Below are 22,599 nucleotides of genomic sequence, written 5' to 3' on the forward strand. Positions count from 1 at the left end.
TTTCCAAAGTGGAACGAACTCACTCCACAAACCTTATTTGTACCGATAAAATTGAATGTTAGTCGTTAGTCGAAGAAAGGTGGTTTCTTCGATGGTACCATATGGTTTCCCTGTCCATTACATTACCCGCCGGTTGGTGGTAGCTGGGTTAACATGCAGTTTGACATCCTTTTGCCGTATGCAACATGCAGCGAGAGAGAGTGAGTAGTGTGTGCACGTGAAATATGAGTGCTATCGTGATGAACGACGAACCACCCGACACATAAGGTTGAACGAGCGTTTCGTGCTTGTCGTCTAAAAAGGCGCTACACATGTCAGTGTCCCGCCGTAGTTGTGTAGCGGAACATGCACCAAAGTTAAGACGTTGCCTTCATCCACCGACCTGCGGAGCAGTTGCACTAAAGGACACTTCTCTGTCGCGAGGGGCTTATGGTCGGTACACTTCGTTAGTGATTCTTCAATGCATCCTTCTGTCCAATCCGTTTGCTCCTTTCGTAGGCGTTAGCAGTTTCCTGAGCTCTTCGGCAGGGAGAAGGGTATAATGATAAAGGGAAAGAGGGCACACCATCTCGTGAACTGAAGAGCGAGTGCCAAGTGTACTAAAAATGAAGTGATGTACCATCAGCATATATATTCCGCTCAGGTCCTGGACATGAACTTCGTTCCAAATTTTGCAAAACTATCGCCGTTACACCGTCGTAGGGAAGTTGTGTATGGTAGCGTTATTCGCGAGATGTATCTGCTTGTGTGTTGACGAGCTGACGACAAATACATATATGTATAAACACACAGAGACACACACGCTGTTGTTGTGCCGGTCGTTGACAACAGCACTTTTGCGTTGTACGTTACGATATATTGCTCGCTTTATGCTGTCCCATGTAACAGCAGCGGATAGAGGACAATGATAGTGGAAACATAAAAATGGATGCTGAACAAATTTGAATCATGTCGCGTGCGCGATCTGTTGAAAAGCCACAGCAGAAAAGATGACCCGAAAATGAAGTCTGCAAAGCTTTTCCTCCAAATTCCGATGGCTGTGGGCAGATTTCGTGGAGGGATTATTAAACAGAGCACCGGCGAAGGCAAGAGGAAAGACCGTATTAGTCCTTCTTAACCTCAATTTCTGTTCCTCAATAATGTATGTTTTGTTTGTTTTCGATAACGTTACTTCGCGGTGTGCTGGAGATGGTTGAGGCAGTAACTGGGTTGTTGGGTGGATGTTGGAATGTAATAAAATTCCTCACCTTCCTCTTTGGATGCTTTGCCATCCACCCTGGCGGCCGCGGAAGAGCATTCGTTTTGCACAAACAACATTGTTTCCATGCCTGTTTCAAGGCCGTTGACAATATATTTCTATGGCGTGGTGTAATGTTTCGCTTCACCACGGGAAAGACGATGCTAGTACACTGCACTATTCCACAGTTGATTTTGTGGTAGCAAATAAGTGGCAAACATTCGTAGCATTTCCGGTTCTTGGTTGGGCCAGCCAGAGGTGCCATTGCAATTGCACAGTAAAAAGTGCATTTTATCGTAAATGGGAATTGCAGGGCAGAAACCCAAGTAACGGCAGGAAGTGTGGGGATCGTTGAGAGTTTTAATGTGCCCAAAGACCTCGGCATTAAAGCTTCACTTTTATGCTCCCATTTTCCCCCTTGCAGAGCAGCATCTAGTGAACGCGCCGTGTTAGTCATCAGTTGTTTGTTTTTCGCTTCTTTCTTACACCAGTAGTGTTAGTAATGGTGTGGCTCTCCATTACAGTCAGTTGGGTTTGGTGATAATAAAAGTTTTCACTGCACTGCACTATGCAACGTTACAAAACTCGTAGTAACTACCCGGGGCATCGGCCACTCCCCTGGCGGGTGCGCTGCCGTCTTCTCGCAAGTGTCTTCGCTGCAGGGTTCGGGTTCGGGAGGCATATTCCACTCGTTAAAGTGACAACATACCGTACACGTACGGTGTGCATCGTTTTGTGTTACAGCCAAAGTCTTTGCTTCCCGTTCTGCATCCCAAACCGTTGTGGAACTACAGTTCTTAACAACACTATAAAACCATTCCGATGTCCAGAAATATTAGTATATCGATTGTGAGAAATATTACTATTACCTTCCGCTTTTTGGTGATATACAACCACCAAAATCTGGAAATAATTTATCAATCTTCTTCTGTTGGAGATCTTCAACTTCAAGAAATCTTCATCTGTCAATTTCAAGTTTATTTACCCACAGCAGGATATTCAGTTCTACGTACGGGGAGATGATACGGATAAGATTTGGGATCTGTCCTGTCGTGTCCTGTAAGAGCAGCGCCTCTATCACATTAACCACCGAATTCTCTCCTACATCCAGAATTATTGGCATAATTTTTAATCTCAATTAATCTTATTCTCACAACATTCAAGCCACGAAAAATAACCTATAATGTTGAAAAGAGCTGTGTATGTGGCAAGTGCAAGCGTAATTTTTGGGTTGGAATTGCTAGTCTTGGTCATCCCGTTGTGAAGGGCCCCGCCGTCGGTGGGTTGTCTTGGGGACGAGAAATGGGGACTAGCATTGGAGAACGGGGTAGCACTGCAAATGCAGTTAACGATACAACAGTGTATTTCATCTGTTTGCTCTGGAAAACTGGAAGCACTGGTTGTGGGGGGACTGGAAAACCGAGCGAGGAAAGTGGGATGGTCGAAATGTCGGAGTAGCTAAAGTGAGATAGTGAGCTTCTTGCTTGATTTACTGCATTGTGTGTACATCTCCGTGTGTATATGGTGTCGTGTTCCGGATCTGTTCGGTTCGGTACTGGTCAATTGGTCTTTGTTACGGTCTCGATGAAGTACAAAGAGAGAGAGAGAGATAGAATGGCGAAGGGAACTGGAGACCACTAGGTGGAGTAAGTACGAAGGGGGTACATGATGGTAGGAATCTGGTTTGTGGTTGTTCGCGCTCCGATTGCACAAGTGGTTGCACATGCAGTCTTCGCTGTCGATTGAACTCTTTAAAGATGGTGTCATCCCTCTTCAGAATGTCCCACCATCTGCTGCTACGAGCAGACCGTCAGTTCCTGATCTCCTAACCAGCAGCACTCTCCACGAGCGACATAGCCGATGGGGAGACGAATAGTTCGCCGGATCGTTGGGGCGACGAGAACTCCAAGGCAAAACGGAGGTGTCGGACGGTGGACGGCTCGCGGTCATATTGTATCGGTTCAGTCGATTCATTGCGCTGGAATGCAGCGGGAGTAGAGAGTTTCGAGACATAAGCTGACATCATGCACTGTTGCAACATGCATCCACACATACACATAGACACATAGCGGCTCGGTATACGATCCACACACACTGTTCTAGCGGACATCGGCGACCTTCTTCCGTGTGTGTTACCGTTCTGCCGGCAGAAGTGATTATACCGTCTAATTGAGTTCGAGTCAATTAGTCTTCTTCCAACGGAAGGCGACTTTGGAGCAGTAGCAGTAGCAAAAAACAAACTCCCCAAAGAAAGCTTCCCGATTCACCAAGTTCTTCTACCAATCAAATAAGATCTCCGTGTTTGTCGAACGGAGAGGAGTTTCTTTTTTTGCGACAATTATTTGTTTAATTGTTCCTGAAAGCTTTGTTCAAATGAATTATGTTGCTCATTTGTCAGCGAGAGGAACTAGGATCTGTTATATTGGGTGTATGCTTGCCTGCTTCCATTCTTTTGATGATGGCGACAGTGGCTGGGGAAACCTTTTCCTGAACATAGCCTAACATGCCTGGCCGCTTCTAGTCTGTTTCTTCATCTAACGCCTGGAAAATGATCGTAATGATGATGATGATGATGAAAGTATGCAATGGATGAATGAGCGAGATAGGCAAGATCGCTAAACACAAGAACGAACGTGTCACTCTTACAGGAAGTGACCGTATCGCTGGAGAATGTGACTCGCCACATACCAAGACGATTGTTTCATGGTAGGCAAAGATCACCACCACCACATACAATGGAAAAGTCGCTCAATAAGTCACTTAAGTGCGTGCGCGAAGCGTGTGAAGCTGTGTGCGTGCGCACCAAAGCGCACACATACGCACACGCAACCCTTAGAAAGCGAGCATAATATTCTTTCGCGAGCATTAAACATGATCCCAAGTGTGTGTGTGTGTGTTTGTATGTTTCAAAAACTCTCTTTCTCACTATATTTTTTTCCAAATTGTTCGCTCACATTCCGATTTATGTGCGCGCGTTCTCTCTCTCTCTCTCTTTCTCATCACTCATGTTGCTCAATTGTATGCATCACTGAACGCCGCCATTCACCGTGTTTCGGCATTTGTATGGTGGTGCACGGGTTAGCCGTCGTGGCATAATCTTCGGGGTGCCCACCCTTCACGTGCATACGTGCCTTGCGCACGTTCCACCATTCCGGCCCACATTCATGTCCGTGACGAATTTCTCACATTCATCGGCAAGGTGAGAATTAATGCTCACCATAGTGAGAACGCTTTTCTCACACCAAACTCATATCGCTGTCTCACTTTCTCTACCGCACTTGCGGTGTTAATGCTACGGGGTAGATTTTTTGTTTATACGAGGGTTGATTGGAAAGTGGCCAAACGCAGCACCACCAGCGCACCAGTTGCGAGTGACGTGCGCACGGTGAAACACACACAGTACGCGAGAGACGCGTCCGTGTCCCAGAATTTTGTCCCACGACGCTTGTACGGCCCGTTTAGGGCCCGTCGTTTTGCTTATATTTGAAAATTGGGAAAACAAACATAGCATTTTGGTGTGTGTTCCTGTTGGTGTGATTATTATGAAGTGAGCGAAAGGTTCTTTTTTATTGTTTACTGTCCAACGACAACAACAACATTCCATCAACATCAACAAAAAAGAAGACAAATAAGAGGCGTCTTTAACCACTAAAAAAACATAAAATAATTCAGTGTTTCAGTAATATCTGTGGGTGATGTGAGAGTGTACAACAGTAGTACATCCGCAATCATTATTATCATCATCAGTGAGGAAGTGTCACACGCGTGTTTTTTTTTGTATACGAAATGACGATGCTGATGATGATGATCTTGATGCTCCCTTATTACTACTACAAAGACCTAGGGGTGTATTAAAAAGGGGTAGACGACGACGACGGACGACCACTACCAGTGTGCCCAAGTTAGTGATCCCCTTTCATGTGGAATCCGGTTGATGGTAGTATGCGTGGAGATTCCGTTCGCGATGCGCGATCGGACTAACTCCTCCCCAACCTATCTCCGCTCACTACCCACCCCCCCTTGTAACTACCATCATTAAGCCGCGTCGTCGCGAGTGAACGCAGGCGCGCAACGTGCGAGAGTGGGTCGTCGTGACACAAAACCCACCCCCCGTCGTACAGGGGCGATCGTCCATCCAGTGTGCTTGAGCTGGCGGCCATCTCGCTGGGTGTAGTGTGAGAGACGTTTGCGTGGAGAGAGAGAGAGAAATTGGTTTCCGCCGATTGTGCACACTGCGTGTTCCCTTTGTCGAGCGCTGGCGTCGTGGCACAAACGGGGCCCAACCGTTCCGAGCGCTTGTAGTCGATCTGATTTTCCCTTCCGAGCCACCCAGACAACATAGCAATTTGTGGGGTTTTTTTTGGTGAGTTTGAGTGATTTTTCTTCCACCCTTACTTAAGAATGTGAAGAAAAACAAGTGAAAATTGATTGTACACAAGGCATAAAAGTGCGTCGTATCGGTACGAAAACAACACCAAAACAAATCTTGACTTCCGTAAGGCATTAGTGTGGGGCAAGAAAGCAAAAAAAAAAAACGGTTCGTGCGTGTAAGTTCGTGGTTGCGTGCAAGGGTGAAAAACGAAGGGAAAAGGAAAAGGTGTCATCTCGGCACAAGTGCGTTGCACTTGTTGTACATCTTAGCTGCTCCCGAGAGAGTGGCCCAGTGTGAACACAAGACACACAACACGAGTGCTAGACAAAACCAGAAAAAATAGGCGTACAATCAAAATGTCTGTACTGTTTCGAGTTGCGTTATATGTTTTTTATTCGTGTATGTGTATGTGTGTGTGTGTGTGGTTATGCGGCGAGGATTGGCCTCGTTTCTGTATTTCTTGATCGTTCACCGATCTCTAAGAGACTAAACCAAAGGCCCGTGTACCAAATGCTTCTAAACACCGTGCAGCAGTTCCGTTGCTGCAGTGATTATCATTCCACGCTGAAAGTTTTGTTTGTTGTCTCTCCCCTCTTCCCTCCCCCCCCCCACCACCCACCCCTGGTTGCTGTTTTGATGTAGGTTGTCCAGTTGGATATATGGAATAGCGCATTGCAATTGCCAACGAGAGAAGAATCATCGATCTCCCCTAGCCCCCCCTCCCCTCCATCCGTTCCTGCCTCTGTTCTTCCCCCTGAAACTCACCACAAGCGCATAAGAAAACAAGAGCCAAAGAGGCCCGATGGATAATTGCAACAATTATTGTGCTTTGGAGGTTTAGCTCCGTCGAAAAAGATGCGGGTATATGGGGTCGCTAAAAGAGGTGGAAGATAAGGAGGGGTGGGGGGGGAGGTGGTTGCTGTCTGTTTCGGAATGTAGACCACTAGGTGTATATCGGTCCGGAATGGTACCGGGGAGAGGGCCATCGATCGAATGCGCGTCGAACTTTCGTTTTCGCTGTACACAGCAACATTAGCTGTGCATAAATACATATTCTCTCCCTCCTGCTTCTTGCCATACTCTCTCCCGTCTCCAATCCCCCCAACCCCTCCGAAAGTGACGAGGTGGTTGAGTGCATTCCCCCGTGAAATCATAAAAAAAAATTTGCAGACACACGCACACAATGCCACACGCAAACTTGGAGACGTGGAAAAGCAATGGGCAGCAGTTTGAATGTTTTTTTTTTCTTCAAAACGATGATGTTTTGTTGGTGGACCCCCCCCTCCCCCCAAGCTTTGGATTTTGCCATTTTTCTTCTTCTCGTTTCATTCATACCACACTGTTGCACACTTGTAAGGAAGTTGACCTCTCGGTTTGTTTGTATGTGTGTGTGCTTTTTTTTCCTTTCGAGTGGTGCCCAACATGATGGGATTTGGGAGCTGAGAGGTTTTTATGCCAGTTTTCCCTCATCTCACTACAAGCTGACGATGGAACGAGTGGCTGAAAATGAAGTTTTCCCTCTTAAAAAGTAGAGACCTTTCGTCTGTCTCTCTCTCTCTCTTGCTCTTTTTAGCATTCGTCCCTTCCCTTTCCGTGATGCATCTATGCAAGTGTAGGCAAGTGCATCTTCATCACGCACACATATACACGCGCTAAATTCTCTTTACACGGCGGGATGTGAAAGCAGATCCACATTTCCAACTCTATGTTGTGGCTAAAATTCCGCTGTGTGTGTGTATGCAGAGAAAGAGAAAGAAGACAGAAATGTCCGAAAGCAAAAAAAAAACAAAAGGAAACAATGTCAAGCCGGAAAAGCGGGAAAAGCTAAGAAGCTGAGAAGTGCTTTAAAGATAAGAGCAACATCTAAGAAACAAAACAACAAAAAAACACCCAATGCTGCTAAGAAGCATAGGATAAGTGACTACAGGAGGAATAGAAAAGAAGCAGAATATAATACAGAGGAGGAAAACAACACAGACAAACAGATGTAACGCAAGAAGACAAAAATGAAAAAAGGGAAAACAAGAAAAAACACAAATGCAAAGTTTGTTGATTATACAGTTGGCTTGGTTTTAATGTTGTAGTTGTTGCTTGTTTGCTGGGTATGTTTTTCTTATCTTTCGATGCTGCTTTTGTTGGTGGTGGCAACTGTTGTGGCAGACCTGAGCGATGTCAAATATGTGTGGCATGTGGCACTTTGTTTCCTTTTTCTTCATAACTTAGAGGAACTTTTGAAGGAAAATCTGGAGGATTTTTCTGGAATTCTGAAGGAAACGACCATAGCCGTAAGAAGCTTCTCAATTACTTGTTGTTCTTTCCGTCACAACACAACAACGGCGACGGTCTAGATGAGATTCGAACCACGGTCCATCGTTTTGAAAGACCATACGCCAGCGGACGGATCCATTCGAGCGCCCCAAAGAGAACCCGCTAAGTAAACAACAAAAATCTACTCTAGTTCTTATATTGCCACAGTTGTCACTTTAGAAATTCTTCTTGTGCAGTCTTGCGAGGTAACACTATTTGTTGACTTAGAATTTATCAAATTCACAACCTGCCAGGACAGCTCTTTTACGCTGTCATTGATGCTCGTATGGTAGTTAAATTTTGTTTTCCTTTTACCCGTGTTTTTTTGCGATGACAAATAATGAGGTGTGGAAACACACGGATGTTTATCCAGATGCCGAAAGAGAAGAGCATTTGGTTGCTTCTGTTGCCTTTGCAACACACCCGTTGCCCGCCGTACGTGCCACGAATCATGGGTGGTAAAAAGACTGCATGTGTGTTTACATTAAGCACGACTCGATGATTCGATTTGGATTTCCCAGTGTCGTTTTGAGGTGGGGGGAATTTTTAGTTGTCGCCCGTTTGTAGTTGTAGTAGTCGTTCCTGGGAAGGAATAAACCGTGCAGGAATTTCGTGAGTCGATCAGTGCACCTAAAGCAACAACAACAGCAAACTGTTTCTCCCCTCGATGCGGATCGATAAAAAACCAAAAAGCGAGTGAGATGATCGTGAGATGCTGTACACGGATCAATAGAAACACCAACAGGGCTGGTGATCTCGAGCGCGCACGGTAGAGCGAAGAGAGCAGAAAATCCGACCGCTGCTGACAGTGTGTGTTTGTGTGTGGCAATTGACGACGCGTCACCACGCTGTGTGAAGCCCGAACGAGTCGTGCGAGAGCCTGCGACGATCGCAACTTGAACGGGGCCAGAGTTGACGGTGGGATGTGAATTCCGTATTCGTGGCACTTCAAACATCTCGCGATCTCACACGCGCGCGCATCAGCAAAGTTGCGTTCGCCGTTCACCGTTGTCGAGTCGAAATACGGTTCCAGTAAGGTTCGATCGGTTTTTGGGGTGTTTTTTGTTGTTCTGTTGTTGTAGTTGTTGGAATTTTCGTTCATCACTAAAGAGAGGAATAGGGGCGCGTGATAAGAGAGGAAGATGTGTGCTTTTCTTTAAGGGTGAAAGATCCGTGCCTTGTGTCAAAAGTGTATCAGCATTGTATCAGTGCGGTCCCAGCAATGAGGCGCGTGTCGTTTTAAGCTTGAACAGCTTCCAAACTTCGTATTTTAGCGAATGTGAATGATGCTAATGAATGATTTTTTTGTTGTTGGGGATTTTTGTCGGAGGAATTTCGGGAGTCAAGTCATCTCCGAGTCGTTCGGGGGTTTTGTTGTGCTACTTCGTTTGCGCTTGCTGTATGCGCAAAAAAAAGAAGCATTCACTCCAACTCCACACTCGGCTATGGGTTTGTGCATGAAGCTTCTCGTACCACTTGCAGAAGATACTAGAAAAAAGAGATTGTCCACAAGAAGGTATAGAAGGGCAGGAAGGGGGTGGAAGGAGGAGAAGAGGGGGAAGAGTTGTTGTTGCTCACTTCTTTTACCATTCGCTGGTGGTGTGCCGCTCCAATGTTGTGTTCGGGGTTGTGAAATTATGACTTACACCACTTGGGGCCCTTCTACGGTGCGCTCTATTGTTATGCTTAGACTCCCCCCGGGGGGGAAGGGAGTTTGGAGAAAAAGGGTGGACTGCCAGAGCAATTTATGCTCGCTCTAGCGATTCCCTCTCAGTGTGTGTGTGTATGTGTGTACAGCTAGTGTAGTGAATGTGGCATTTAAAGATCGGTACAGCTTCAGCCAGCAACAACAACAAAAAAAGAGAGTGGGACGAAAAGCGTCGGGTGAAGGTGAAACGAACGTTTGCTTCATTGTTGTGTTGTGTTCTTTTCTTAACCAATTTTCTTATTAAATCGAAGTCATTCATGCAAATTTCCTTACAACCCCCCCTTTGGACCACGACAGCGGTTACAGTGTGGGGGTGGGTGGTGGTGTATGCAAAAAGGTGAGAGGGTGGGATAGCAGCAGCAGCAGCCTCCACCCCCCGTGGTAGGATGAATGTTGCGACAATGATGGGATTTAGTAGTTGGCTTGTGGTTGTGGTTGATGGTGATCATGATCATGTTTCTTGTACTATTTTTTGCTCTTCGACGCGATTTTATGAATCACGAACGATAGCTAGCTGCGTTGTGTGGGATGTTGTGCTGGATAAATGTGTACTTCTCTGTGTGTGTCTGTGCGTGTATGTGTGCCGGGTTCAATGATGGAGGAGGTGGTTGACGTTTTTCGCGTTTTTCATCTTCTCCCTTCCCACCCATGCCCTACCATTTGCCTTCCCACACTAATGAATAAGAATCTATTGGCTAAATGTGTGAGTGTGTATTGGTGTATGACTGCAAGCTGCGCTCGGTGTAGTTGTGTGCGTTCGCGCATATTTGTTGGAATGTTGCAGAAACCGGGAAAAAGAAGGGGTTGTTTGGTTGTGTGGATTGGAAAATAATTAAAACAAAGTGAGATTAAACAGTTCACTTTAGTTTGCAATACAGAATCGCCCTCGAGATGCGTGTCGCGTTTATTCTCTCTTTTTCTCTCTTCTCCTTTTCGGCTTTTTACAAGAAGTTATCGTGTTCCAAAAGAAGTTATGAATGAACTGAAGGATTCACCGAAGGAAAATAATCTTCCTGCTTTCTTACCCAAAAAGGGTTTTTTTTCCTACATTCTTAAACTTCAATTCAATACTACCACCCCTATAAATATACACCAGCAAGATCCCCAATTATTGCAACTCTCACTGTGCATGTGTGCGTATTTGCATTTTAAAGCACAACGCGGATAAAGTCGGTCAGCAGTTTTTTCTGGTTGTTGCTTCTACCCTGATCCCGTCTCCATCCTTGGCCAATGTTTTGCTGATTTCTGGCGAAGTAATAACACAACACACGCACCAAAAATGAAGCAAAAGCTCCATCACGATGTTTTATGTACACGAAGCACAGACGGAGCAACCGAAGGAGAGAAAGAAGCGTGGCAAAGACGACGCAAAGACCAAAGGCACCGGAGAAGAGCGCGGCCGCGAGTTCAATAAACTCCACCCGGTGGTGTGGGAGAGGGGGGAACGCTGGCGCTGGCCGGTTGGTGTTGGCTGGTTGAGATTTCGCCAAGTTCTCCGTTCCGTATATCAAGCTTTCCTGCAGCAAGCACTTGCAAAACCCCTGCCTGGGGGTAGAAAGGAAAGAGATGGCTAAAGAAGAAGGTGCCACGTAACTGTTGCGATTTTGCGTCGGGCAGACACAACTACCACATCCAGCACTGAGTGAGACAAGCTTCGAAAAAGCTCGCAAGACACACGCTCTCTGGAATGCGTGGAAGAAGATATGCTGCGAAGAAGAAGCGAAGCGAAAAATGCATTAAAAAAAACACCAAAGTAAGATAAACAGTTCAGAAATGTATAATACGCGTACGCGAACGCGCAAAACATCACAAAAGAAACAACGGAGCTTTCGAACAGGGGATGTGCTTCGCATGTGGTGTTGGGGGTGCGCGAGTCTAGGGGTGAGCTTTTCCTGTCGTGTGGTTCTTGTTATTGATGCCTTTCAAACACACACAGACACACACGAAAAACACTCTGTTCGCTACCCCAAAAACATGCGAATCGGCAATGTTGTTGTTTGGTACCATGTTAAGTTAATGTATCCCATCATCGCTTAGTATATCCACAAGTCACAACGTGCGAAGTCCGTTCGCTAAAGTGAGCGAGTGAAACGGTGATGTGACTCTCGTGGGAGATTGCGTGGGCTCACAGTGCCAGTGAGTCGATCGCGTGTGTGAGCGATTCTTCTCACTATCGGCACCAATGCGGTCCCCGGTCCAGTCAGTTCACAATGGTCGTGCAAAAGGCACAGATCGGTGGATCCCGCTGTGTGTGAGTTCGTTGGTTGTGTGGTGCTGGATTGTGAGAAGGGGGGGGTGGCCCAAGTGTCGCCATTGCTCCATACGCCAGGCGGCTTTGTGTGTGCGTACGTGCGTTGGAGCCCGTTTATGTCTTTTCTTCCACTTCTCTGTTGCACATTCTTTTGCGATTATGTGTGTGTGTGTGTGTGTGTGTGTGGAGGGTGGGGGGGGGGGGGCATCATTTGTGCTGTTTGATTAATGTTGCCACGTTTTAAGTAGTCCCCTTCCCGGGTTTCAACGAAGGCAAGTGTTGTAGATGAGCGTTAAGATGTAGAGACGGCCAAAAAGGAGTGAGTTGATGTAGTAGCTGCTAGTAACTTGGTTGTTGGTGCACTCAAAAAGCATACAGCCATATCCTGTATGGACCTTTTCTGCTGGTTTTATGCTGGCGCACATCAAGCACATATTGTAAGCGTGTGTGCGGCCTAGTTTCGCGAAGTTAATTTCCCCACGCTGTGTGCGTGTATGTGGGGACCTGTTAGTTGGTTGCGTGGTGTGCTCTATTTTGTTGCTTTCTGCAAGATCGGCACATTCCTTTCATTCAAAATCGCAATTGAAGAAATGCAGTGTGAGCGAGTGGAAAAGAAAGAGAGAAACATAAAAAAGATAGAGAGGGAGTGGTGGGTGGGGAATAGATGTATGTTGGTCGTGGTGGCAACACACGAACGAAGAAAAAGGTCTCAAAGCATTCAAAGGAGCCTCTGAACTATTATTGTAGCTTGGCTAAGGAGGGGGTGGGTAAGATGCATTGTGGGCAAGCTGGCGGTGTGCAGTTTGCACTTTGGAACGTACAATAATGATACTGTGCGCAAGGCGAACGCAACGGCGGCCAGAGAAACTGTTCCTGCCCAGAAACAGGGAAAAGAAGGCCTCTTGTGTGGTGAAGCTTTTTGGTATTCCGCTTTGATTTGCCACCGAAGGAGTAGTCGAAGATGACGGGGTGAACTAGTCAAATGAAGATGAAAAAAAAAGAACCCAACAGCCATGAAGCATAGTTCGGTTCGGTTGCTAAGGTTTACCGCTGCCTGCAGTCTCCATGATGACGTCCATGATGTGTGGCAGCAGCAGCAGCAGTAACACGCGGATGTCTCCTTTGTTCGCCATCGCCGGCACTGTTGCCAATCTTGAATGGGAATTGGGAAACTGAGACGAATGGAAATTCCTCCCAACGGTGACCTCGGGGTGCATTGGACTTCCTGCCGATGCGCAAAATGGTGGAAAAAAAAGTGGGGAACAATATCAGTATGCCTAATCAAACTCAGTTTGCACACGGCTCTTGGAAAGTTAGAAAGGAGAAGGAAACGACGTGACGCTCAACTGAAAAGTATAGCTCCGGTTGTGTGTGCGTTGGTGTTGCTTTTCTTCTGCGTCTAGAAACAGTGAGTGAAAAGTCACCGAACCGGCAAGAAGCAACGTTAGCAAACAGCGACAACTACACGACCAACGCATAATGACAATTTTTTGCAACAGGGAAAACCTCTTTCCTCATCCCCACACACCCACCCACCCAAAACCCGAACGCTTGCAGTGTTTTTGGTTGGCGCATGAAGACTATGATTAAATAAATTACCGACCACCATAGCTCATAGCGCAGAACACAATACGCGTTTGTCGTAGCCAGTAATTTCGCTGGTGTCCCTTTCCTTTGCACACACTGTGGTGCGTTCATTTCGCTTCAGTTTTGTAAGCCGTAGTTGTTTGGTGGAATGTAACGAATCACTTACTGCTCGTGAAGCTGGTCGCGCGAAATAGATATCGACTTCCATACCACTTGCCGGGGCCATTTTCTTATCAACTCGTGGAGAACTGACATGAGACGGCGAAAGAGGCAAATGTGTGACAGTGGCTGGTTGTGATGGAATTTCTATTTTCGGGACCGCCACATCGTGTAGATGTGCGACATTGCGATTGACACGAAACTCCGTCCAATTGTGTGGATAGTTCCAGAATTCTGTCATCAGGCTCTATCAGTGTTGGAGTGAAAGATTTGCTTTAATCAAGTGGTTAAGAGAGTTGTGTCTTGATTTGCAACAAACTCTGGAAATCATCAGGACACTTCAATCCACAACGTCACTGACGTGTGGTGTGGACGTTGATGGATCACCTTCCCAAAATTTGGTCAGAGGCGAGTCCACCCAGAACTCTCAATGGAGCAGCATTGTGCCAAGACCTATAATGGAGGGCAAACCCGGAGCAGGGAGGAAGAAATTCAATTGAATGCTCTTGTGGAAGTCAGGATCCCCGGGTTTGATGATCGCCGTATAAGGGTGATGAGCTGGTGGCATTTTGGAGGAAGATTGATACCGAGCGTAAGAGGAGCTTGATGTCTTGTTGATCGGTGGCGGTTGCTTCAAGTGAGATAAATTGAGTCAAGTAGGTAGTCTTGGTTCGCTTCGAGAGAAGTGTTTCTTTAAACTGTGTGAAGAGTTCCATGCAAATTGTGTACTCCGTCGTACGATGGCGATATCCAACATCGCCGAGAGATGTATTCATTTTGTTGGGGCTTGTTTCGTGAAGAATTTCTTTTGGTGAGGAATAAATACACTTTTGTTTCACTCCTTTAATACTGTTCGGGTTGCTTTCGGGTTTGGTACTCCTCCTGGTACTGCGTCCCGGGTCACGGGTGATAAATTTGGCAGATTGATGTCGCCTGAGCGTAACGATAGCGACCCCCTCCTTCAGATATATGCATCCTTTCAGACGCGAGACAGAGTAACAGAAAACGGCCATTTCCGCGTCTGGCAAACCACACAAAACGCATCACGTACCACCACGCCGCGTGCCTTTGCGAAACGGAAGTTGACTGTCGGCGGTCAAGCATGTGTTGTGTTTGAATGTGTGTGTGTGTGTGTGTGTGCGTGTATGTCGTATACAAAAAGGGGGGTAAAACGAAAGAAAAAAACAAAGGGAATGAAGTTCAGTTTTCCATTTGCAGTCGTATACAAGCTCCGTTTATCTGAGTATCATCAGCGTTTAGTTGGCAGCAGCGCAACATCAGCAAAGTGTGCCTAATGAGTATATATGTGTGTGTGCGTCCTGCAATATCTTACTTCCGGCTAGCGTCATGTGAAACCTAACTGCAAACGCACTTTGCTCGTGGCAATAGAAAGAGTAAGGCAGTCACCAAAAGCTAGAGAAAAAACGTGAGTGAGTGAAAAGGTAGGTGACAAAGCCGGTACCGTGGTTTGGCCCAAAAGTGAATTCCTTCACCAATCAGTAGTTGATGTGTTAACGTGGAGAAGAGAAGCAAGAGGAAGAGTTGATAAAAGCAAAACGGGTGTTGCTGGTTCGAAAAAGGCGCGTACACCGGAAGGCCTATATCGGAGTCGCAGCGCTGCATGTACAGTGAAACTCAGTTGTGGATGTGCGTATGTGGAAGAGGAAGGTTTGAAGTGGAAGTTTGTTTTGGGTGAAAGTGTGTAGAAGGAAAAAAAATCGATAAGGGGTCTTAAGTGTAAAACCCACCCACCCCCCAATTCCACAAGGATACGAACAAGTGGGAGTAGAGACCAGATTATCTCCCGTTTTTCGTTGGTGAGGACGACGTCACCTTGGATAGTATCAGGGGAAGCTGAGTTTATCCATCATGGTTCGACGGGCGGTGTCCACTTCCCCGGAGTCGACGAACCACCATCTCAACAGCCACCATCACCTCAGCCAAGCACAGACGCCAACCTCCTCGACCTCCTCGCTGTCATCGGCCTCCGATGGTCAGCCAGTGTCCCAGCAGCCCTCGCCCTCATCGCAACAACACTCACCGGTATCGGTGAGTAGTGCGACCGGCGGTGGACCGGGTGGTGGTGGCGGAGCGGGTGGTGTCACCAACGCCAGCACGAATGCCGGTGGTCACGGATTCGATGTGCTTCAGTACGTACGACAGCTGCCAGCACCGCTTCCTGGGCAACCACACGTCCACCTTACACCGGGACCGCACGGTGAAAATGGTGGCCACGGTGGTGGTCCGACCGGTGGCAGCATCTTTATCGCAGCGGGACCGTACGCCGGCGAGTACTATTCCGACCACTCGTACTACTATCCACATCCGGACTATGGATCACCTCCGCCGGGTCAACACATCTGTCCGGTGCATGACTACGGTAAGATAGGACGAATCGGCACTAGATTTCGCGAGAGTTCGCTTCGAGACAGCTAGCCGCGTTTGTACAGAAGAAGCGTAGTAAACAATGATGCATCAATTTCTTAGTAGACACGTACCTATTATCAACACATCCGGACATCCCGATCCCACAACGTTTGGATGCTGATGAATGAGAGATGTGTTTTGTGACCCTTGATACCGGTAACATCATCAACAGCTCCATGAACTGATTTCTTACTCTACGAGTGCTCTTCATTTTTTTTTCGCTAGTGTCAGTGGTTTTCAAATTTGGTAACACAATCATGTTTGGGGTTTCCTACTTCTAATTTGGTCCGTGAAAAGATTTGTCGGATTTTGCTTTTAATGACTTGGGTATCTGTAATCTATATCATCCATATCTGAATGTTCAGCACTGTGTATGAAGAAAAGATCTTATTGAATATTTGAATTGCCGCTGCGCTAGCTACATTAGACTTCTTGTATATAGTGACGAACCTTCGAAACTTTGTTGGTACTTTAATGTTTTTAAATTGACAATCTAACTTCTCTTCAAACGTTTATACCCAATAGTTATTTACTTTCCAGCAGTTTCAAGAATGGGTTTTGTGATATCGTATGCCGTAATTGTTAGAGTGTTTGTTGTTTGTTGTCATACATTTTTGCTGAAGTCTGTCTGTCATGTCTACCTTAAAATGATTTATTAGAAGGCTTCTTTTGGTGGTAGCGGCATACCAAATCATAAATAAAACAAATAATATAAAACTGTTGTTTGCCGACCCCAGGACTGGAGGCTGATTATTGTTTTGTTAAGAGTAATCATGGTTTTGCGATTAACCCGGCACCTCCAGTGGCAAGTGTGGCAGATGAACTTCCATTCCGATGAATGCAAACTGTTTCCAGCAATTGTACAAAACACATAACAACAACAATAAATAACAATTCCTGGAGGATGATGCCTTGCATGCCAAACGCTTCAGGTTTTTCAATCTTGAAATGTAAATATTGTTATACAGCCTATCTTCCACTGTAAATGTGTGTGGGGGACTCGGAATTTCCAGAACTGTGCGTCAATGATGTACCTTAACCCGGCTGGACTTAATGTTTGCTAATCTTTCGGCCGGTCCGCGTACTAGGACTCAGACGTTGCGCGGGCTGTTCTGTTGGAGGAGTTTTAATTATCTTCAAATGAACCATCAACGCATGGATGCAGTTTCTTAATCTTTCTCTCTCTCTCTCTTCACATGAGGTGCTTTGTTACCATTGCTGCATGGGAAGAAATACATCTTTATCTGACGTTTCGCGTAATAATTCGCAGAAAACAAGACACACCGATGGTAGGATGTTCTTGTGTCCGAATGCAATTAAGCACGGTTTGGTTTTTGTTATGATTGGGAGAGACTTTTAGTGTTTAATGGGTGCGAATTTTTCGCTTTTTAATCTGCGTACATCTTTCGCGAACGTCTCCCCGGTTCTGATGCGTTCTGATGTGAATAATATTTTGAAAAACAAAAAATCGCTTGAGAAGTACCGGAAAACGAATGCACAAAAAAAAACGCGGATTAACCTCAGCCATTTCCGCCAATTAACCTTCTTTGAAAAGGTTAGCAGCGAAAGAGAAGGTCTTGGGAAAACTTTGATTTATATTTATTTAAATTAAGCACTATTTGGTTGCATTTTTGCTGCGTTTAAAAGCACAAATTCATTGTGTGGTGATGTTTTAATTACAGCTAAAGCAATGTAAAACATTGTGTAGAACGTTTTGTTGTTAAGTGAGTTTTTATAGATGGAATGGTGTAGTATAAGGGAGTTGTTGGTGAAGTTTGTCGACTTGGTGGAGTTGTTGTTAGGCTCGTTGAGCACGACAATTTTAACGACTTTTGTTAATATAGCAGCTATTAACCATTTTATTGGTTTTGTCTTAAACCAAAGTGATGTTGATGACAAATTAAAGTGGCTTTTAAATTGTTATAATAGCCAAGGGGTTTGCCAACTCTGTGTTTGTGTACAAAAGTGCATTGTTATACTTGATGTCGTCAACGTAAAGGCATTTTTGAGGCGTTGTTAAAACTAGCCTCAAAGGTAGTTATATTTTGTATAACAGGTTTTTTATTATTATGTTCACAAATATCTCAAACGATGATAAGCATAATAGCATACTTCACCAAGGAGATGAATGTATGCGTGTATGCCGATCCGGTATATATGGTCGTGACACGTCTACGAATCTGGATTCCACCGCGGCTTCCATATGCTGTGTGTGCGTCGTTGTAGGTGGGTTGGTTAGGCAGTCATGGCAGAGTGGCAGATTACTGGAAAGGCCCAACTACCGCGAGAGAGCAACCGCGCGACCGGAATGGCTGGAAACTGGTTAGCATTGCGGGATGCGTTTGTCGTTGTGTGGACGTCTCGAACGAATGACTCCGTGGGGTTAAGTGATGGGATTGTGCGGCGAATAGTTTGCAAAGGAACAGACCGCACACCACAACCCGTCATGTGGCATCCTTGGTTGGGCCCGAAAGGGGGAGAGCTTTTCGCGAGTTTTTGTTTCTCCGTTTCGCGATGTGATGTGGCTCTTCTGTGGCCGGTTTTCTTTGTCATCGTCAGCATCATCGTCATCGGCAGCATCGTCAGCATCGAATGGAATTGCCTGGATGATCGTTCAAGATAGTCTTCCCTCACATCTTCCCATTCCCCCCCCCCCATTCGAAACCATCGGTGGAGAGCCATCGCGTGCAGAAACTCGCGAACTCGTAGAATGTGGTTCGCTCTCGCTGTACCCCCGCTTTATTTTACTCCCAACATCATCTCACCTTCCACCACGGAAAATCGTTGTCTAGTTGGACACTTCTCACGGTTGGGGGCAAGTTTTAAGCTGGCGGTAGCGAACGCTGGGTGCGGTGAGACGCACCAATTCGCAGAATCCCGGAGAGCAATAACGGAGATTGGAAGATGATGTCGAGGACGAACCTTGGGCGAAAGGGAATCACCCACCAACACCACCATCCGCTGCTAGCGCGCACGGCGCACACGTATTTATCATTAAAGGTCGTTTCGTGCATCCGTTTCGTCCGCGAGCGCGCGTGGCCACTGCCCGTTTCTCCCGATGCCGATGCGGGTTGGCCATCGATTTTTCTGCATGTAGTCTTCGGACTATCGACCGAAAACTCGTTTGAATTACTTGTGGGAAAGGATGGACGGTTATGGTGAAAGAAGAATGGACGCACGGGAAGGTGAATTCACATCCTCCACATCATGTGTTCCGGTTGCTGGTGCCGATGATGATGATTTTCTAAAGGTTGAAGACAAACTTCTTTTCGTGCCTAATGCTTTACTGTGTACAGTGCTTAATTCGCCATTCGCCTTTTGCCCGATGGCGTTTATTGCGCTCGATCGGCGTTGAACACAAGGTCGAAATTAGAGATGTACGACTTACTTTAATTTTGCTCGCAATGATCCACATTTATTGCCCTTTGTTTTCCCGATCGTTTTTCTTTCATCTTAAGATCAGCAAACTTAAGAGAGCTTTTTAAAGTTGTTTGCATCATCTCATGTTTTTTCTGTAATTCAATGCGAAATGTGCATTCGTTAAACTTTTAAACTTTAGTCTAAAAGATGCAAAACATCTTCATTTACGTTTGGCAAGATAAAAAATACCTTACGAAACGTTTGATGCTCTCGGTATACGCTTCAAACGTCTCGTATTGATCGTTTCAATAGACGAGCACTTCCATTGAGTGTCAACGTTACCACAGAAAAGCATTGCACTAAAATTGTGTAACACAAACGACCCCAATCTTCTTCTAGAACCACAGAAAGAGCTAATGTCGCAACGAAACCAGTTTAAGGATATATCTCTTGTGGTCGCGATCGTAAAACCCACCGTTTCTACAACTTTTGGATTGCCCTCCATGGGACACGGACCGTTTGCAACAGAACACTCCCTCCTCAATGGGAGGTGTACCGAATTTCTCACTTTATAGTATATTCCCAGGGCAAATGCATTCATTGTGAGGTCATGTGCAATATATACACATAAAATGTGGTTTAGTATCACAGTGCAACGTCGCCGTGTTATGTTTCTTTCAAGTGATCATTTTTCATCGTCTACGGTTCTCTACGGGGGTTATGCAGTTGAAACTGCTTTAAACACAAAAGACCATTTTAATCGATGCATAGTATAAGTATAGTGCTATGTAGAAAAATAATCAAAAGCTTATTTACATTACTTTATGTCATACATTTTAAAGTAAAAGGCAAAGAATGACTTGAGTTTTTGAGAAAAAGAAAAAATTATTTCTTCGGTTTAGTCATCTAAATGTTCATTTTTTTAAATACGATAAATTTATTAAAATAACTATTTTTGGTTTGAAGTCGGAATGTTGAGGTGTAAGTTCAAGATTGTTTAAACTTTTTAAATACCGACCCACATTTCGCGTCGATAAGAACTGTTTAATGAACACACAGTATCATCGTCCTTTCATCGATCGGAAGGCAACGAAGCTTAACCGTGTTACCGACGTGCTACGAATTTTCATTCTCGTTGCAAGAACGGTGGAAAACAGCACAACCACAAAGCTCGAAGCAAAAGGTCTAAGCACCAAATTTAGTTTACCACCTTCGGTCTGCTAGACAGGAGTGATGGGGGTGTAAGGAAAAACGAAGAAAATGGAGCAACTCCACAGGAAAAGAACGAGAGGGAAAGAAACGAAAGAGGTTTAGAATAGAAAAAGGAAAACGTACATAAGATACATTTCGCACCGCAAAACAGAGAAGAAGAATGAAAAAAGAGGGTGGTCGTTTTGGGGGTTGTTTCGAATTTAGGGGGTGAAACGAGCGGGTTTCGTCGCTAGGTAACGGGATTTCACTTATTATTGTTTATCATATGATGAAAGGTCGAAGGAAATGAAGCGTGGAAGATAAAGCGAAAGAAGAAAGATCACACATCGCATATCATGCGCCAAAGACCGGGCCGGCGGCACTGTGTGGTATCGTCGTATCATCACTGCACGAACCACCAACTGCCCTTAAAAGCATGGTAAAAGAAGGGCAAGAAGAATGCCCTTAAGAACGGGAGTTCGATTTTTCGAGAATGGAATTTGGAATTTCCATCGCCTTTTAAGTGCCCGTGCCCGTCGCTTGGTGGAATCGAGATATACAAGAGCGCGAACAAGAGTGATGGAGCCAGCAACGTGAAAGGCGCCCTAAAGCAGCAAAGAAGCTGCAAAACATGATGATGCTGATAGAGCGGTACGCGTGCGTGTGGTTATGATGGTATGTGAAGCAGGCACTACATATGGTTTTAGGGATTGTGTCCCCCTTTTTCGGCCCCAAACTCCCATTCCACCCATGAACCCTTTTTCTAACGCGATCGGGTTTGTTTTCTTTGATTTTATTCATCGATGCCTTTCTTGCTGAACTCGAACGTCCTTTACTTGCACGGTGTATGGGTGTGTGTGTGCATTTGTGTACAGTTGTTCGTTAGCAGAACAGAAGGAAAAGATCCAGATTCTCTTGACCGGTTTTGCTGTTGCGTGTTGGTAACGCCACCCTCTTTTAATGCTCCCCGTTTAGGGAGGCGACCGCCGTTCACTCTGCTGCTCAGCTGGGCAACACTCGCTAAAAAGTAAGAAATTACTGGAGAAGAAGGGAATGTAAGGAAAAGGATCGGAGGTAAAAGAAAGAAAAGGTCTGAAGATGTTGAGTTGGTGAAAAAAAGGTGAAGAACTTCAAAACTGGTTCCACACACGGGATGAGCGAATGAAGTGAATATACTTCGCCGACTAAAGCAGTTCGAGATTCTAAGATATAGCGGACTTAGAAGAGGACATGGCTCTGGGTGGGTTGGTTGGGTGCTGGTGTCTTTCTTTGGGGTTATTTTTCTCTCTCCAGTTTTTCATCGCTCCCCATATTCTAAACTTGCAAGGGAGCGGTAAGGTCGGCCAGTGCGAGGTGTGCTAGCATCACACGCCAACGGGTTGATTGTACTCTGTGCAAATAATGACCTTGATTAGTTATGCTCTTTTCTCTCCCCGAGCGGCCCCAAGTCTTGGTTCCTTCGTTTGGTGGCGCTTGGAAACTGGAACCATGTTTGTGTGTTTGTGTGTGTGTGGAAGTTGGCAAAAGAAGTGAAGCATAGACAGGAGCATGAAGAAGCGAGAACAGAGCAGGGCAGAAAATGCATGCTCTAGCGCTATTTTGTTCCCGCTGGGTTGGTATGGCCGCAAAGGCATCGGAGTTTGGTACGCATCGTTATACCGAAATATTTTCATTCGCTTCTCCCAACACACACGCGCGCGCGCGCTTGGCCGTCTCTGGAGAACGACCCAGTGGCAAGGTTCGTCTGGAGCGTCTGTCGGGGATGGGACGCGGGCGCGGGTTGTCTATGTATATAAACACGAAATATTAATGACCGTCTGGTCTGGCCCTGGTACGCTTCACCTAACTAGATGAAGCGCGCGGTGTAGGGCTGGTTGATCATCAGCCGTGGTTGAACTATTTCGTTTGACCATCATCGGGTCGAGTTGCCGTTGTCGAGGGTTTTGTTATTTAAGGTAGTAAAATGACCGTGTTACGCTTTGTGATGGACACACTCCATC

General features: G+C 45.8%; 1 protein-coding gene across 2 annotated transcripts in view; it reads left to right on the top strand.

The window, feature by feature from the left end:
- The window catches only part of LOC125763355 (fibronectin type-III domain-containing protein 3A), a 46,791-nt gene that overhangs the window by 11,036 nt on the left and 13,156 nt on the right, over nt 1-22,599 (top strand). The window contains exons 1-2 of one of the 2 annotated variants that reach the window (XM_049426414.1): nt 8,698-8,948; nt 14,840-16,001. The exons of the other annotated variant lie outside the window; for it this stretch is intronic. Coding sequence (XP_049282371.1) covers nt 15,491-16,001 — 511 coding nt within the window. The 5' untranslated portion in view covers nt 8,698-8,948; nt 14,840-15,490. Of the gene's footprint in view, nt 1-8,697; nt 8,949-14,839; nt 16,002-22,599 lie in introns of those variants that run through there. 2 annotated transcript variants of the gene reach the window in all.

Source organism: Anopheles funestus, chromosome 2RL (assembly GCF_943734845.2).
Source record: "Anopheles funestus chromosome 2RL, idAnoFuneDA-416_04, whole genome shotgun sequence".
Lineage (NCBI taxonomy): Eukaryota > Metazoa > Arthropoda > Insecta > Diptera > Culicidae > Anopheles > Anopheles funestus.